General features: G+C 37.4%; 1 protein-coding gene across 1 annotated transcript in view; it reads left to right on the top strand.

Moving 5' to 3' along the window:
• The window catches only part of REEP3 (receptor accessory protein 3), a 104,429-nt gene extending 85,227 nt beyond the window's left edge, over positions 1–19,202 (top strand). The window contains exons 6-8 of the mRNA XM_054436438.2: positions 4,417–4,564; positions 14,288–14,433; positions 15,463–19,202. Coding sequence (XP_054292413.1) covers positions 4,417–4,564; positions 14,288–14,433; positions 15,463–15,519 — 351 coding nt within the window. The 3' untranslated portion in view covers positions 15,520–19,202. The remainder of the gene's footprint in view (positions 1–4,416; positions 4,565–14,287; positions 14,434–15,462) is intronic.
• The last annotated feature ends 433 nt before the right edge of the window (positions 19,203–19,635 follow it).

Raw genomic sequence — 19,635 nt, 5'->3', positions numbered from 1 at the left:
TCCAAAACCTGAGAATTTAATGCCACCTGAAGTTCAGATGGTTCAGAAACAATTCTGCTCACCGATGATCAGTTTCAATGTGTAAAATATTCTACAGAATACTTAATTACCTTGGCTTTTCATCATAATCTCTGTTACTTTGATTGTTAGGATCAATTTTAACATACACAGAGTACAGACAATTCTGCAGAGAATAGGATCTAAAGTGCTGAAATATGGAATTATCTTGTGAATGGTAATCCCGCCTGTCCCCTTTATTGACTAAGACCGCTGTTTCCATACAGCAGACTAGACTAGAACTTTTATTCTTTCTTTCCTTCTTTCTTTCTTTCTTTTTCTTTCTTTCTTTCTTTCTTTCTCTCTCTTTCTCTCTCTCTCTCTCTTTCTTTCTTTCTTTCTTCTTTCCTTTTTTAGAGACAGGGTCTTGCTCTATCACCCAGGCTGGAGTGCAGAGTTGTGATCACAGCTCACTAAGGCCTCAAACTCCTGGCCTCACATGATCCTCCCACCTTGGCTTCCCAAAGTGTTGGAATTGCAGGCGTGAGCCACTGCATCGGGTCCTTTTCTCACTTTTCGTATACTTTTGTCTTAATATTATATAAATTAAATAGAAGAAAATAGATACACAAAGCATTAATTTAAACAAAACCAATCCCTTTTAGCATTGTTATTTACAAGTGACTATAATGTTCTATTTGTGGCCTCAAAAATAGACATTTTTCTTTTATTGATGGGAATAAAGCATTAGATACAGGACACATGGGTGAGAAATGGATTGGAAATTCTTATAGTATACCACATATTGACTAATTTTGTAATATTAAAGACAATATTTTAAAAAAGGAAAAAAGTCACCCATCCCATCTGCCTAAACATTGTACTGTTGTTAGTTTTGCATTTTTCCCTGCCTACTTATAGCCATACTGCATACTTGCAACCATATTATGCATGTGCTGTAGAATTCTGGGGTAGAGGGAAGAGATCTCCACTTACCATTAATATAGCAAACATAGTTCCTTTATTACTGGACTTTTTGTGCTGAAGATGTAAAAACTGGAAGGAATAAGATGGCCTTCAGAGTGATGACTTTATAATTATACCCATCTTTAAACTGGTTACATTGGATACTTGTAATTTACGTAATGTTTTCAAAGTCCACAATACTGCACCAATTTCTCTCTTATATTAGTTTTATTCTGGATCCATAAAAAATATACAGTGGAAAGTCCAATTTTCCAAGGTAATAATGGCTGTTAAAGTGTTGGAGTTTCTCAAAGAGGGCTCATATTCCCTTTTTGCTTTTCCCTACAGTGCCTGGCTTTCCTGAAAGCCTTGAAGAGGTTGATAATACTTGGGTATTGATAATAGTAGCATTGGTTACTCAAGAGCTAAATTTAAATCCAGCCTTTAGATAGATCACCCAGATACCTCAAGGTTGGGCCTTGCCTTCCTCATGTTTATTCTAAACCTGAAGCAAACCGTTGGTGGGTTGTGTAGTCTATCCATGGAGAAACTTGTGGCCATACCTGTAGTTTGCTGCTGAACTCTGCATAAAACCTACAGTGTTTACATTAAAACATGATGCCATCTATGGAGAAGTCTTTAACAGTCAAGATTAATGAAAAAGAAGGGACATAAAAAGAGTATTTTGTTTATTTATTACATGCTCAATATCAGTAGCATACCAGGCGCTCCAGGAGAATAGAAGAAGCCTAAGATTTGTCCCTCTCCTCTAGAGTCTTAAAAGTTTGCTCTGGAGGCAAAATATACCTATCCCAACAATAGAAGTAACAGTAGTACGTGAGTTCATTTGTGAGGTATATCCCAAGAGATTTGTTGATTATGCTTGTTAAACATACCAGAGTTTGGGGATGATATAATTATAAAACTAGACTGATTCCATTGCACTTTGAGTCATTTGTATCCTGAAATGTACCTTCTTGAGTGGGAGGGTTTGGGAATTATAGCCAGCCTTGGAAATCGCATGTGAATTGAGTAAAGGGTATCATGGACATGCATGTCATTTGTCATCTGTGTGGCAGTAAATAAAGAAATCAGAAATTGCTGAGAGAAGGCACAGAACTACGAAGATGAAATAAAGAGAATGACATTTCTGAGAAACAAGGCATCTGTTTCAGATGAACACTGGTCACTTCCTTGTAGTGTGTCTCTGGAGTCTTCTGTCAACTATCTGTTTGATAAGTAAATGATATCTTTAAGGAGGAAGCAAGTATAATAAATTAATCCATGCCACAAATGTTTTTTAAATGTGTGAAATCCAATTATTTTTATTGAGAATAAAGACCTTTAATGATTTCGTATCACAATTCAAAAATATGGTAGAAATACGCAGCTCAAGTGGGATATGGAGATGGCATTTGGTTTTGACATAATATATTATTAACCCAAAGTAACTGAATCAAGACTCATAAATTAAGACCTTTCTCTTGAGTGTAAAATACAAGTTAACTGTAATGCCCAAATGTTTGTAGCACCTTTGACTTTGAAATTTAGAGATGAAGCATTATGGATTAGTTTCTATGGTAACACTGTAACTAGAGGAAATCATAAATTCATATGTGTGAAAAGAAGAAATAATAAGTATAAAAAACCCCTTCGAAGAATATTTTTAATCTAGCTATAAATAAGAAATGACTCATCTATATGCTATGCAAATTTAAAGTAGGTAAATTTAGAATTTTTTTTTCTTTTTTTGCTTTTACAAAGCTTTATACTTTAGGAGGGGAAATGTAGTTATACATGAACAGTTCAGAAAATGCCTCTTTCAGAGCTGCTGTGATGGAAATGTTCTGTGTCTGCACCATCCAATACAGTAGCCACTAGCCACACGCAGCTATTGAACATTTGAAAAGTAGCTAGTGCAGTTAAAGAACTGAATATTGTATTTTATTTAACTTAATTTCAGAAAAGCTGAAAGAATTGTACAATGAACACCCAATATTGTTTACATTTTGCGGTATCTTGCTTTCTCACATATCTATCATCTACCCATCCATGAATTCATTTTATTTTTTCATGCATTTCAAAGTAAGTTGGAGACATCAGTGTATTTCAACCTCAACATTTCAGCGTCATATTTAATTTTAAAATGTAAAAGATGTATGATGGGCTTACCCTCAGCGTAAACAGCATCCATAATGTTGCTGTCTCCTACCCACCTGTGCCTAGTGCCTGCCATATTGTTAAGGGAAAGGACTTAAAGTCAAATGTAGAGTAGTAGATATGTCTTGCCAGATAGTTAATTCACTAATTGACTATCATTTTGTATTCAAGATTCTTTGGCTCTTATATGTTTCTAACTTGTTCTGGAAGAGTCGTTACCAGTCCTGACTTAGCTTAGCTTTAAAACAATGTCATGTCTCTTTTACTTTAAAAAGTTGCCCTTGGCCGGGCACGGTGGCTCACGCCTATAATCCCAGCACTTTGGGAGGCCGAGGCGGGCGGATCATGAGGTCAGGAGATCGAGACCATCCTGGCTAACACAGTGAAACCCCATCTCTACTAAAAATACAAAAAATTAGCCAGGCGTGGCGGTGGGCGCCTGTAGTCCCAGCTACTGGGGAGGCTGAGGCAGGAAAATTGTGTGAACACGGGAGGCAGAGCTTGCAGTGAGCCAAGATTGCACCACTGCACTCCAGCTTGGGTGACAAAGCGAGACTCCGTCTCAAAAAAAAAACAGTTGCCCTTGGCCGGGCTTAGTGGCTCACATCTATAATCTCAGCACTTTGGGAGGCCAAGGCAGGTGGATCCCCTGAGGTCAGGAGCTCAAGACCAGCCTGGCCAACATGGCGAAACCCCATCTCTGTTAAAAATAAAAAAATTAGCTGGATATGGTGGCACATGCCTGTAATCCCAGCTACTCGGGAGGCTGAGGCAGGAGAAACCTTTGAACCTGGGAGGCAGAGGGTACAGTAGCCAAGATCGCACCACTGCAGTCCAGCCTGGGCAACGGAGTGAGACTCTGTCTCTAAATAAATAAATAAATAAAAATAAATAAATAAAACAAAAAATTAAAAGTTGCCCTAAATATTAAAGTTTAAGCCCCAAAGTACTAGTTTTAGGAGACAGCAATATTATGGATGCTGTTTACTCTGAGGGTAAGCCCATCATACATCTTCTACATTTTAAAATTAAATATGATGCTGAAATGTTGAGGTTGAAATATACTGATGTCTCCAACTTACTTCGAAATGCATGAAAAAATAAAATGAATTCATGGATGGGTAGATGGTAGATATGTGAGAAAGCAGATACTGCAAAATGTAAACAATATTGGGTGTTCATTGTACAATTCTTTCAGCTTTTCTGAAGTTATCCTAATAAAATGTTCAGGGATAGTTAAATGTAAGCATACTAAATATTTTTTCTTGGATCTATCACTTCTCTGTTAAATAGAGCCAAGGAGCAATAACTGAACGTTTAAGAAGCTTCAGTATGCATGATTTAACAACTATCCAAGGTGATGAGCCTGTGGGACAAAGACCATACCAACCTCTACCAGAAGCAAAAAAGAAAAGTAAACCAGCCCCCAGTGAATCAGCAGGTGTGCTTGTTTGTTTTAATATATGGTTCTTTTACATGGACACAGGGAGGGGAACAGCATACACTGGGGCCTGTCGGGGGGTGGGGCACAAGGAGAGGGAGAGCATTAGGACAAATACCTAATGCATGCAGGGCTTAAAACCTAGATGATGGGTTGATAGATGCAGCAAACCACCATGGCACATGTATACCTGTGTAACAAACCTGTGCATTCTGCACGTGTATCCTGGAACTTACAGTAAAATTAAAATATATATATATACGTATATTATATATATATGTATATTTATAAATATATCATATATGTATATATAAATATATCATATACGTATATATACACATATATAAATATATACGTATATATATCTGTATATCATATATGTGTATATATACGTATATATATAAATATATCATATACGTATATATGATTCTTTCATAATTGGGCTTGTGGATAGTAAAATAATACATGATACATGATAACTATCTGAATTTAGGTAGACAAAATTTACTTCTAAGCTTGTATTTTTTACTTTTACATTTAATCATAGTTCTTTTTCTCTGAATTTTCTCTAAATTAGTACTTGCTAGGCCAGGCACAGCGACTCAGGCTGGGAGCAGTGGCTCACAATGTTAATCCCAGCACTTTGGGAGGCCAAGGCGGGCAGATCACGAGGTTAGGAGTTCAAGACCAGCCTGGCTTACGTGGTGAAACTCCGTCTCTACTAACAATACAAAAAAACTTAGCTGAGCATGGTGGCACACGCCTGTAATCCCAGCTACTTGGGAGGCTAAGGCAGGAGAATTGCTTGAACCTTGGAGGTGGAGGTTGCGGTGAGCTGAGATGGCGCCACTGCACTCCAGCCTGGGCAACAGAGTGAGACTTTATCTCAGGAAAAAAAAAAAAGATTAGTACTTGCCTTTTGCTGATTCTGGAGATAATCTAGCTAACAAAGTAGCCTCTTTTGCTGCCATGAATTTTAGAAGCTGTAGGTGTGGTTACCAACACCTTCTCACCACCAGCACTAGTTCTAACCTGTAATCAGTACTCTTGCTGCTCGAACTGTGCACTGACATCTAAGGAGTTTTATAGTTGAACACTCTTTACTGTAAGTGCTGTGGACAAATAAGGATATTGACTCACAGATTAAAAGTTTTAAGCACGTGATAAAAGATGACTCAATTTGAAAATAAGATTACTCCCATGGAAAATGTGTTAAAATTACATATTCTAGTTCAAGAGCTAGCTTGTAGGCATATTCTAGTATAAATTATGAACATGTCATAGTTAATATATTCTAAAACTTTAAAAAAACTATCATGATCTTAGAAACATACATATAAATTAGACACGGTTCCTTAGTCATTTTATCACATATAATAAGAAAGTTTTAATTCAAAAGGCAAGGCTGAGAACAAAGATTTTCAAGACATTCCTTATTAATGTGTTAAGTCCATAAGGTATAGGGCGATTTGACTTTTTATTAAAAAAAGAAGTTTTCTTTTGAGAGAGATTGAAAATCATCTTTATAATTAAAATCAATTTGAAAAATAAAAATAAAAATAAACTGTTCCTCCTTAAAAAAGGAAAAATATCTCTGCAAAAAAAAAAAAATTTTATTAGCCGAGCATGGTGGTACTCACCGAGCTACTTGGGAGGCAGATGGGAAAATCACTTGAGCCCAGAAGTCGAGGCTGCAATGAGCCGTGATCACACCACTGCACTCTAGCCTAGGTGACAGAGCAACACCCTTTCTCAGAAAAAAAAAAAAAGAAAAAGAAAAAATAATGAGCTTTCTTCCAAGAATGAATACCTTTACAAGTTGTGACTATTATCTAAGAGGTAATGATCAAGCATTGGCCATTGATTAAGGTAGTGATGCCTTTGAGAGAGAGGAACCATCAGTCTTAATAGTACATTAATAATGTAAAAGTAGTTCCTAATGTAGACATTTCCTTTTTGTTTGTTTGTTTTTGTTGTTAATTTATATATTTTGAGACAGGGTCTCACTCTGTCACCCAGGCTGGAGTGCAGTGGTATGATCTTGGCTCACTGCAGCTTTGACCTCCCAGGTTCAAGTGATTCTGTGTCAGCCTCCGGAGAAGCTGGGACTACAGGCGTGCACCACCATGCCCTGCTAATTTTTCCATTTTTTGTAGTGACGGGGCTTCACCATGTTACCCAGACTGGCCTAAAACTCCTGGGCTCAAGCAGTCTGCGTGTCTCGGCCTCCCAGAGTGCTGTGTGGGATTACAGGCATGTGCCACATCGCCTGGCCTTGGCATTTCTTAATATGCATTTAAAATTAGGTGGTCAGGCACAGTGGCTCACACCTGTAATCCCAGAACTTTGGGAGGCCGAGGCAGGCAGATTCCCTGAGGTTAGGAGTTCGAGACCAGCCTGGCCAACATGGCGAAACCCTGTCTCCACCAAAAATACAAAAATTAGCCAGGTGTGGTGGTGTATGCCTGCAGTCCCAGCTACCCAGGAGGCTGAGGCAGGATAATCGCTTGAACCCAGGAGGCAGAGGCTGCAGTGAGCCAAGATCGTGCCACTGCACTCCAGCCTGGGTGACAGAGAGACTCCATCTCAAAAAAAAAAAAAAATTAGGTATATTGATTTTGATTGGAGTCTGCTATATATATTTTGCTGATTTAGACCAGATATCTTAGACCAGAGTCCTTTATTAGCAGTGTATTCATAATCATACCCAAGGATTGGCTAAGAATTATATTCTAATTAGGTAAATAAAAACAGGTTTATAAATATGAAAATTCGTAATACTATTTTTATGGTACTCACCTATCAATTTTTTTTTTTTCTTTCTGAGACGGAGTCTATCTCTGTCACCCAGGCTGGTGTGCAGTGGCACAATCTCGGCTCACTGCAACCTCCGCCTCCCAGGTTCATGCAGTTCTCCTGCCTTAGCCTCCTGAGTATCTGGAATTAAAGGCGTGCGCCACCACGCCTGGCTAATTTTTATATTTTTAGTAGAGACGGGGTTTCACCATGTTGGTCAGGCTGGTCTCGAACTCCTGACCTCGTGATCCGCCCACTTCAGCTTCCCAAAGTGCAGGGATTATAGGCGTGAGCCACTGTGCCTGGCCACCTACCAAATTTTGTATCTGTGACTAAAATATCTTAAAATATTGACGTGCTGTTCTTAAATTTCAAATCATGAAATTAAATAAGTTTTATAAAAATATGAAGTATGTGGTAGCAGTATGAGAAAGATATTTGTTCAGTTATGAAAGGTACTTGTTCAGAGTATAAACTCTGCCCAGTTTCCAATTTTTCTACAGAATGGTATATATTCTGAGCCTTTCTTCCCTAAGGAAAAACTTTCATCAAAACTTTCTCTCTTGACCGTATTTTTAACAAAGCAGTATGGTTCTAGGACCGGAATAGGTGAAGAGAAGTTAATAATAGATCATCTAGATAGACACAAACCCAGGTGTACATGGAAATTTATCAAATGAGAAAGACGATCTTTCAAATTGGTGGAGGAAAGACAGATTATTTAATAAATGATGCTAGGATAACTGTTAGACTGCCAGAAGGTGGAGTAGAGAATGAAGTTATATCTCTGCCTCAAATCTTAGATCAAAATAAATTCTTAAAAGATTAAGATTTAAGTATAAAAAAATTAAACTATATAGTAGGAAGTCCCTGTGAATATTTTTATAATCTTCAGATAGATAAAATTTCTTAAGCATGATATCAAAACCAGAAAACATAATGGAATAGTTTTTGAGATTTTCCTGCATAAAAAATACATAAAACTATAATACAGGGGGGAAAAAACATAAAAAAGACAAACTACAAACTGTCAGAAATATTCCCATTATATGTTATAGGCAAAGGGTTCAGATTCAACATCCAGTAACCCTTACAAAGCAATTATTGTCAATGCTATTAAAAAATACAACTGGTCAAGAAATATATGAAAGAGGCCAGGCACGGTGGCTCACGCCTGTAATCCCAGCACTTTGGGAGGCCGAGGGGGGTGGATCACGAGGTCAGGAGATCAAGACTATCCTGGCTAACGCGGTGAAACCCCATCTCTACTAAAAATACAAAAAATGAGCTGGGCGTGGTGGCAGGCGCCTGTAGCCCCAGCTACTCGGGAGGCTGAGGCACGAGAATGGCGTGAACCCGGGAGGAGGAAGTTGCAGTGAGCCGAGGTCGCGCCACTGCACTCCAGGCTGGGCGACAGAGCGAGACTCCGTCTCCAAAAAAAAAAAAAAAAAAGCAAAAGAAATATATGAAAGAGATTCTCAGCCTCAGATCATCAAAAAATAGTAATAATAATAATTTTCATTTGCCAGATTGGCCAACAAAAAAATGTTTTTAATTAACAGTGCTCTGTGTTGGGAACTGTTTTAGTTATCTAGTTATCTATTGCTGCATAATAAGCCACCCCAAAACAGCAGCTTGAAACAATCATGGTCATTTATTTTGCTCACAGATCTGGGGGTGACTAGACTTGGCAAAGCAGGGTCTCCTGCAGCTGTGGTCTGACAGCAGCTGGGCTAGAGTCATAATCTCAAAGAGAGCTCACACATCTGCTGTCTGAGCTGAAAAGAGTCAAGCAGCTGCTGGCTAGAATGGTTGGAGCCTCTCAGCCATCTCCCTCTATGTTCTCTCCATGTGGTCTCTAAGGGTAGTTGGACTTCTTACCTGGCAGCTGAAGGCTCCCAGGCCAGTGTGCCGAGAGAAACTTGCAGAAGTCCTAGAAGCAGCATCACTTCCGTCACATGTTTTGTGGCAATTTTTTGAGGCAAGTACAAAGGCCTCTGAGATGTTAAGGGAAGGGAAGAGGAGTGTCAGAGAATCTGTAGACATGTTTTAAAACCACACAGCAAGCCTGTTAAGAAACACTCTTAGGCACTTTTTATGAGTTTAAAATGAAATAATCCTTTTGGATGACAATCTGGCAGTAATCATCATAATTTATTCCCTTTAGCTCAGCAAGAAACTTTTAAGAATATGTCATAAGAAAATAATCAGACAAGTGTTCAAAAATGTATTTACAAGAATGTTCATCTCGTTGTTTATAATCACAAATATTGGAATGAACCAAATGCCTAGGAGAAATGATTAAGCAAAAGGTGGTTTATTAGCTGTGAAACATAACAATGTCAATCCATACTTAATGATATAAAAACATATCCAGATTGTAGGGAAAAAACAATAATAAGTAGATGATGAAATGGATTAATATACCTAATTTTTTAAATGTATATACATAAGAGAAAGTTTGGAAGGGTATTACTAAAATGGTAACAGTGTTTAGCCCTGAGTAGTGAGCTTTTTCATTTGTTGTTGTTGTTTAAATTAACCTATTAATCTTAAAATCAGAAGTAAATCAGCCATACTCTTCATTCTGAAAAAATAAGGTATTCATTTTCGGGTTTTAAGTTAAACAGAAAATGTTTTTTTGTTTTTGTTTTTGTTTTTTTTTAATATATTAATGGAGATGGGATCTCAGTATGTTGCCCACCTCTGCTTCCCAAAGTGCTAGGATTACAAGCATGAGTCACCAAGCCCAGCCAGAAAATGTATATTTTAATGAAAATATTTGACTTGATTCTAGTGTCTCCTCTCTCTTTGATTCAAGGATTGGTTTAATAAATTGCTAAATTAAACTTTTTTTTGAGGTGGAGTCTCACTGTATCGCCCAGGCTGGAGTGCAGTGGCAGGATCTCAGCTCACTGCAGCCTCCACCTCCCAGGTTCAAGCAATTCTCTGCCTCAGCCTCCCGAGTAGCTGGGATTGCAGACACGTGCCACCACACCCAGCTAAGTTTTGTATTTTTAAGTAGAGATGGGGTTTTGCATATTAGCCAGGCTGGTCTCAAACTACTGGCCTCATGTCATCCACCCACCTCAGCCTCCCAAAGTGCTGGGATTACAGGCGTGAGCCACCACACCCAGCCTAAACTTGTTGATTTCATTTCCCAATAAATTCTAAATTTGGATCCTTGCTCTGTCCTCACTCTCTGTGGACTCTGTCATTTCTGACCTGCTATACTACAGTAACCTCCCCACTTACGCTCCCTTCCCTCAGCCTTATCCATTTCTGATTCATTTTCCAAAGCGCAAGAAGAATATTTTACAAAACCCAAATCTAATCATGTTACTCTTCTGCTTAAAACATTTCAATACTCTCCCCAAGCCTCCAGAGGCTTCATTGCTCTCTGATGAAGTCCAAACTAGATAGCATGGTATATTAACTCCCCAGCCTTGTTCTCCCACTGCATCAAGTGCTAGCCATACAGAATCATGACTCTTTGAGGATTTAGCTTAGCCACCACCTCCTACAAGGCCTTCTCTCATAACCCACCCTTTCCAACCCACCCCATGCTGATTACATTCTCTTACTGTATGCCCTCTGACACCTTGTCATTAGCTTATAGTATTTATTACAGTATCATAATGCCCATTACCGTCTGTTTCCCTAAATTTTGGACTCTAAATTTTTTGAGGGTAGAAAAAGACAGCTGTGTCTTTTTCATCCTTGTATCCTCATAATTCAGCACACTGCCTCATTCATAATAGAATTTTAAAAATACTTGTGGAGTAATGAATCAATCCATCACTTTTCCTGAAGCTGTAATTAGAAAGCTAATAAGATTTTTTTTTTTTTTGGCTGGAATTAGGAAAAAAGAAAAGAATAAGATGTATAATCAGCTTTTGAATGAAATTCCAATTCCTAATCATACAAAATAAGAGGCAATTAAAATAGCAAGGACTGGGTTTGTTGAACTGTGCTCTTATGCTACATTTGTGGCCTTAGAGAAATTGTTTATCACAGTTACTTCCTTTCTGACTTTTTCCTTGATTCCTCATTCTGTTTTACCGTATTAGGATCAGGAATACTATATAAGCAACATCAATAGAAAAAAAATCTAGAAATGACAACCTAAACCTGAAGCCTGGTTTATTTTTCTCAATTATAAAATAAACATTTTTTTAAAATAAGAATTTGGCAAGTAAAAAAAGAAAAAATGAAAAAATTTAAAATCACTTAAAAGCTCACTTCCATGAGGTGTAATCCTTTCATTTATGTTTTTCCTTTGTTTGTTTCTATATGTACATTTTTTTTTCCACACTTCATATTGCTTCAGGAGCTTTTTTCCAGGACCACTGACCCATCCCCTTCCTTGCCACACTGGCCTCCTTGCAGTTCTTCCAAGCAGTCCCCAAGCCCTAGCTACTCTTCTCAGTGCCTCTGTGCATGCTGTTTCTTCTACCCGGAACACACACACTTCCTTGGACCACTGCAAGAAAACAAAGGATCTTGGCCTAAATAAGGACTGATTCCACTTCCAAATCTCCTCTGACTTCTAGCCTAGAAGTCTAAGAACATAAAATTATACTTGACTAATATACAATTCAAGTTGCTCATGTTATTATGAAAGTAACAAGCTTATTAACAACTCTTTGTAGTTTGCTTAGTGATTCTCAAATTATTCATGTCTTAGAAGAGCAGACCAATAAACATGTATTCAATTTTTTTAAGACGTATATTTTTTGAAACAGGCTATAATGCAGTGGCATGATCACAGCTCACTGCAGCCTTGATTTCCCAGGCTCAGGTGATCCTCCTACCTCAGCCTTTGGAGTAGCTGGGACTACAGGTGCACAACACCATGCCCGGCTAATTTTTGTATTTTTTGTAGAGAAAGGGTTTTACTATGTTGCCCAGGCTGATCTCAAACTCCTAAGCTCAAGCGAACCACATGCCTTGACCTCCCAAAGTGCTGGCATTACAGGCATGAACCACCAAGCTCACCCCAGTTTTACTTTTTATCACATGCATGGAATCTATCCCGTGCCTTCTTCTGAGCCTAGAAATCCTTCTATTCTTTTTTTGTTTGTGTGTTTGTTTGTTTGTTTTTTAAGAGACGGAGTCTTGCTTTGTCACCCAAGCTGGAGTGCAGTGGTGCAATCTCAGCTCACTGCAACCTCCACCTCCTGGGTTCAAATGATTCTCCTGCCTCAGCCTCCCAAGTAGCTGGGATTACAGGCTCCTGCCACCACGCCCAGCTAATTTCTGTGTTTTTAGTAGAGTCGGGTGTTCCACAATGTTGGCCAGGCTGGTCTCAAACTCCTGACCTCAGGTGATCTGCCCACCTTGGCCTCCCGAAGTGCTGGGATTACAGGTGTGAGCCACTGCGCCTGGCTGTAAGTCCTTCCACTTTCTCCTCACCTGAAGATTTAAGTATTTATGCTCCTTATGCTCCTTATTTTTATTAAAGGAGAATTTATAACTTCATGGGGATTTCTTTCCTCCTTCTTCTTCTTTTTTTTTTTTTTTGAGATGGAGTCTCGCTGTGTCACCCAGGCTGGAGTGCAGTGGCGCGATCTCAGCTCACTGCAAGCTCCACCTCCCGGATTCATGCCATTCTCCTGCCCCAGCTTCCCAAGTAGCTGGGACTACAGGCTCCTGCCACCACGCCTGGCTAATTTTTTTCGTATTTTCAGTAGAGACAGGGTTTCACCATGTTAGCCAGGATGGTCTTGATCTCCTGACCTCGTGATCCACCCGCCTTGGCCTCCCAAAGTACTGGGATTACAGGCTTGAGCCACCGCGCCCGGCCTCTTCATGGGGATTTCTAATCTCACCCCTTTCTTCATAACCTACTTAGTACTCTGGTTGCCTGAGACTTGGGCCCCTGTCTTGCTGTTTCCAGCATCCTCAGGCAGTGGTTCTCAAAGTGTGGACCACAGACCATGAGCACAAGCATTACCTGGGAACTTGTCAGAAATGCAGATTCTCAGCCCCACCTCAAATCTGCTGAATCAGAAATTCTGGGATTGTCAGAACTTGTATTAACAGGTTCTCAAGGTAACTCTAATGTGCTCAAGTTTGAGAACCTCAGCTTCAGGGTTGGAAGAGTTTTTGTCCTTGAGGCCAAGCCTTGGGATGCTCTCAGACTTCCTGACAATAACCATCCTGACTGTGTGGATGTTTGCATATTGGCCCGTAGTAAGTCTTTATAGCTACACATAACAGCCTTCTAGCATACTTGCATGATCTCTCACTGATCTGCCTGATTCTATTTTCTTTGACTAATATCTGTCACATAGTCTGTGGTACTTCTAATTACTGCAGCCTACCTGGCTGGGTTTTATCTCAGCAACTGCAATAGCAGCTAACATCCCCATCCTCATCACCTGCCCCCAGTGACCTTATTTTGCCCAAAGTTCTAGCCCCCTGGGGTCTTCCTCAATGCCTTAAGTAAACCCTACCATTCCCAGTCTTGACAAAAGATACGACACACAGAAGGGAAAAGCCTTAATTCCTAATTCAAGGCAAAAGTGCAAATGACAGACTAAAATACAAATGCTTGGGTTGAATTCATGAAGAGGAGGAAAGGTGGGAAGAGACTTTTTGCTCTATATTTATATTCTCGAATTTTTTAACAAGATGGTATGTTACCTACTCAAAAATAAATTATTTTATAATTATTTTTAAAAATGCATAGTAAAAATAAGAATGATCAGGGAATATTTCCTGAAGGAAATGAGTTATGAGTTTCACCTGGAATAGTGCAAGAGGCAAAGCTTAATGATAAAGGGCATGGAGCCCATTCCAGATGCAAAAAGAGTAACTGGGGGAAATGCAAACCATACAAAGAACTGTACACAGATGGGTCAAAGAGCTGGCGCTGACTGGTGTCCTTTTACCAAAACATGCTGTTTTTTACAATTCGTTTAGGTTATGGAATTCCACTGAAAGATGGAGATGAGAAAACAGATGAAGAAGCAGAGGGGCCATATTCAGATGATGAGATGTTAACACACAAAGGGCTTCGAAGATCGCAAAGCATGAAATCTGTGAAAACCACCAAAGGCCGCAAAGAGGTTAGTTAAGTGTAGAGCTGTTTTCCTAATGATTAGTAAAGGATTTCCCTGCTGCGTTATCGTTTAAGGTATTAATGATCCATAAATGAAGGATTGGAATGGTAGAACAGCAGTTTGATTTTTTTTTTTTTTTTTTTTTACTTTTTGGGGATAGAGCTTTTTTGCTCTGTCAACCAAATTGGAGTGCAATGTGGCGCAATCACAGTTCACTCAAACTCCTGGGCTCAAGCAGTCCTCCCACCTCAACCTCCCAAGTAGCTGGAACTACAGGCACATGCCACCGCACCTGGCTAATTTTTTCATTTTTTGTAGAGACAGGGTTTCACCATGTTGCCCAAGCTGGTCTGGAACACCTGGCCTCAAGTAATCCACTCGCCTCCGCCTCTCGAAGTGCTGGGATTCCAGGCGTGAGCCACCTCACCCGGCCAGCAGTTTAAATTTAAAATTATTTATTCAGATCGATGTATCAGGATATCAGGAAATTTTGAAAATGGTAAACTCTTGATCTTCTGCTATAAGTAGAAAATGGCATTCTCATTTAGCAAATCACGTAGTTCAAATACCCAGTCCCAGCCCTATGCATAAACAAAGAAAGCAATGAATAAAATTAACCACACAGTTTTGCTTTCAGCTAATGATACATGAAGATTAAACAGTAAACAGTTAACCATAATAACATATTGTCTTTGTACCCAGAAAGCAGTGGAGGACTGTGAATGGCCTCTGATCATTATAATCAATGTTCACTGACATTGTACTAAGCAAAACATAAATAATAGGATTAATGTTTTTATGTTACATTAATGTTTTTATGTTATTAGTAATAATAATCTGTAACATATGTCTAAATAGTACCAACTACATTTTTTATGAGTTTATAAGTAGTGCTGTCTTATATGCATTTATTAAGAGAATTTATTCTTTATATCAAAAAGGTAAAAAAATTACTATGATTATGAACTATTAAATCTGATGTAATTTTTTAAAGTAATAATCTAATTCTTAATAATAAAACATTTCTCTCTTCAGGTGCGGTACGGGTCACTAAAATATAAAGTGAAGAAACGACCACAAGTGTATTTTTAGTCATCTACACTTCAAATATCCCAAGACAGATTATGCTAAATACATCGACTTCATCTTCTAACATGATATATTCAAGATTTACACATTAAAATGATTATTTAAATTGTGGCAGTGATGGGGTTTACTTTCATGAATTTAAATTGTTTTTATTTCTGTAACAATTGCTTCCAAATATTGACTACTAAAGGCAGTTCTGCAAGATGTACTAATATGTATATTAGAAATTGTAGAAAATCATGTTGTCCGTTTTCAAATTCATCAACAGCCTAGAGTGCCTGAGATGTAAAATGAAACACAAATCCACAGTATACTTGAAAGGAGCCTTTTTACGGTTCAGGATAAATCAGCCTTTGTGATGTACTGTGTTTACCTCCTTTTGTGTTATATCTGGTAATTAAATAGGCCTCAGCAGTGACATAACAAGGACATAATGTAAGATAACAAAGTATGTTTTATATATTCTTTAAATTTTTACTTATAGAATACTTTCTAGTTTTTCCACCATCAGCTGAAAGTTTTTGAAACAAATGTTTGAAAACCAGGTATCCACACATAGCACTTTTATTCCTGACTAGTTTTGCACACTTGAAAATTGTTTACTTATTTTACAACTGTTTTACTGACGCTATCTTTATTGTCGTTTGCCGTATTCTGACATGTCAAATCTATGCCTTGAATTATATCATCTCTTTTCCTGTGGGTTTCATTTGTTAAATTCATTGGATTTTAATAATATAAAAGTATAGCTAATTGTTCAGTTTTAACTATTTTTAATTATCTTCTTAACAAATAAGAAGTTGCTTTAAACATTAACCAATTTTCTATATTTAGCTATACAGAGTAGTTGAACTTAACATGTTTTTGTCAACACCAATTACATTTTCAGCTTTTAAAAATGGTAGCTTTTGTGAAATAGAATCAGTGACCAGTATAGCACTTAGATCCCTTCTAACTCATATAATTTTTCTCAGCCAATCCATTCACAAGCTTGGCATTGATATGTGCTGCTAGTTTATAAACTGGCGTTGACGAAAATCATTTGAATCTCTTCTGGCTGAGATAATTTGCCAATGCAAAGTACAGTCGTCATTAATCCTGCACATTGGAAATTATTAGAAACATATTACTTTTTAACTTTAAATCTCAAAGAGATTTTGAGTTATTGAACTCTTAAGGCTTTTTTAGCTTGAACTGATAACTATGCATTATGAACCCTAAGTCAATATATTTTTGGTGGTTTTAGTGATCAATAATCAAATTTGTACTTATTATGCTTGTTCAGGTAATTTACTTGACTGTTCTATTTGTTTGTCCAAAAGGTAAAATGATGAGAGAGATTTGAGAGATCTTTGATCTGTCTCCCTTTTAAGAAATGAAGCCAGCTGGTAATGTATATTCAGGACTTCCTCAGAGTATTGGCCAAGAACATAATGTTTACACAGGAGTACCTTGGTATAATGCACACATTGTCTCATGATAATAGTCATAAAATATTTTATGGATTATTTCACATTCTTCATATATAACAAGTAAAATTAATTCAGTTTTTTTCTCCCAACGTTTAATTCTGAATAACTCTATCTACTTTACCCTAATTTTTAGCCTCTTAGTTTCTGGAAGGACTCTAATTTCTATTCCAAATTCCTATGAATTCTAATTGTAAATTCTCGGAAGAGAGTTTTATTTATATGACCTGGTACTAGACTTCTTAATATAACTGTTACACTGTCCTTGTCTTTCCTAATCAAAGACAATATCATCTGAAGTTGCCTAATAAGGTCATGTGAGTCGAGTCAAGAACTTTATCTGTGGGAGCTGATTTGCACTATTTTACCTTTTTTTTTTTTTTTTTGAGATGGAGTCTTGCTCTGTCGCCAGGCTGGAGTGCAGTGGCGCGATCTCGGCTCACTGCAACCTCCGCCTGCCGGGTTCGAGTGATTCTCCTGCATCAGCCTCCCGAGTAACTGGGACTACAGGCACATGTTACCACGCCCAGCTAATTTTTGTCTTTTTAGTAGAGACGGGGTTTAACCTTGTTGCCCAGGATGGTCTTCATCTCTTGACCTCGTGATCCGCCCGCCTCGGCCTCCCAAACTGCTGGGATTACAGGCGTGAGCCACTGCACCCAGCCACCATTTTATCTCTTTAAAGTCTAGTCTCAGTATTAAACCTATTCTTTAGTAAACTCATATTACTGTTCTAAATTGAAGAAATTATTTATTCCTCTGTACTTCTAGACTCAAAATTCTCTATCAAAGATAGTCTCAAAGAGGTAGTCCAAGTCCTGTTTAACTGTACTTTTTCACATTCACAGTGCTTCCTCTGATATCTTTCCTTACATCATTATACACTGTTGATATCATTTTATTCTTCTTTCTCTTTTACATTTCTTAAATTTTGGTTCTTTTCCTGTACATGTGTTTTAGTGGGCCCTTTTCTTTGAACTTTGTCTAATTAGCCTATACATTTTTGTTTCTTTTAAGACAGAACAGATCTTTTTTTGTTTCTCCTTTTAAGTCTACTGGTTTTAAAAGAGGTAAATGTATCCATAGACCACAGTGCCTTGCTTTTTCCTCTGCCAGCACATGGAGCACGGGATTAAATGCACAAACCTATTTAGGGAACTATTTTGGTAGCTGTTTGAGTTTATCCAGAAATTGCAGCTGGTATTTTATTTTGCTGTACATTTACTCAACTTATCCATTAGTATTTAACTATTTCCAGAGTTTGTTTAGGAGTAAGAATTGACCCATTCTTTAGTTTACCATATTTTTCCTGGTATAAAAAGGAGCCAGAAATAAACCTTATTGCTAAATAATTAATTATGTAAGCCCACCTAGGTCCTGCATAAGATCCCCCTCACATACTTCACAATATATATATGTGTGTGTGTGTGTGTGTGTATTTGGCTAAAAAATTATACTGCCAAAATTACTGATTATAAATACTTGAGTACACTGATTGATGGGACAAAATGATTAAAGTATTTTCAGGGATCTTATTCCATATGTCACCACCAAAGATTTCTGCAGTGTTATAAAGTATATAAATATTCCAAATTTCTGTGGTTAAATATTTTTTCTTTTTTTTCCTTTTTTAGAATAACACAGTCTGTGCTTTCCAAAAATGCTTGAACTTTTATGTTGTTAAGAAATATATAATGATATCTTACATTAAGCATGAGTCTAATTTGTATTTTTAATTGGGATGGACTAAATTTTCATTTGATTATCAGGAAAATTAAGGAGTTATATATTTAAAAGCAATTTTCTGTGTTTTCTTCTTTGTAAGTTGACTCATTTGTGAAGCAATTAGGTAAATTTTGAGAAGATCATTGTTATTGTGGTTTGCAGTATATATTTCTTAGTAAATATCACTTAAGATTAAATTTTTCAGAAAGAAAATTATAGCTTTTTTCCCAAAATATTTTTAAGACTTAATCTTTTTGTAGTATGCTACAGATTTAATTATATTAACTCTTTTTTAAGACATTGACCATGACTTAACATTTTGTCTTCTAACACCTTTTAAATCTATGTACTTTAATAGTTAAGAGAAAATAAGTTTGCAGATTTTTAATAATCTCTTTGTAAAGGCTATCTCTAAGCCTAGTATGTGGGTAATTTTACAGGTGTGTTTTTTTATAACTTTAATATAAAATAAACTCATTTTATTTGTGGCAATTTGCGTTTCTTTTTTTTATGCCAGAGTACATATGTTGGATTCCATGAATTGGTATTACTTATTATTATGTGTTGATTAAATATATGCACACACTTAGGATTACAAATCACAGAGCAAATTATGAAAATCATAAACATTTGGTGTGGTCATCCATAGGGTTATGAAAAAGAAATACTGAATTGTTAAATTTGGATGTTAGAAAGGGAAGATAGGAAAAACAATGAGTACAGAAATCCTCACCATCAATTTGGATTGGTTAGCTGTCTCAGGCATAAAATGTAACACAAAATTCAGATTTATGTATCCTGGAAATGTTCTGGGGTTCCATCTGTTTTAAAGTTAGACGTCTGTCTGCATCACATTTAAGCTTTAGAGAGAAATCCTATGTTTTAAGAAGTTTCTTTGTGTTACTTCATTATGACACATAATGTA

Source organism: Pongo pygmaeus, chromosome 8, assembly GCF_028885625.2.
Source record: "Pongo pygmaeus isolate AG05252 chromosome 8, NHGRI_mPonPyg2-v2.0_pri, whole genome shotgun sequence".
NCBI classification, from domain to species: Eukaryota; Metazoa; Chordata; class Mammalia; order Primates; family Hominidae; genus Pongo; species Pongo pygmaeus.
The sequence above is the reverse complement of the archived record's forward strand: the minus strand, read 5'-3'. Positions and strand labels throughout refer to the sequence as shown.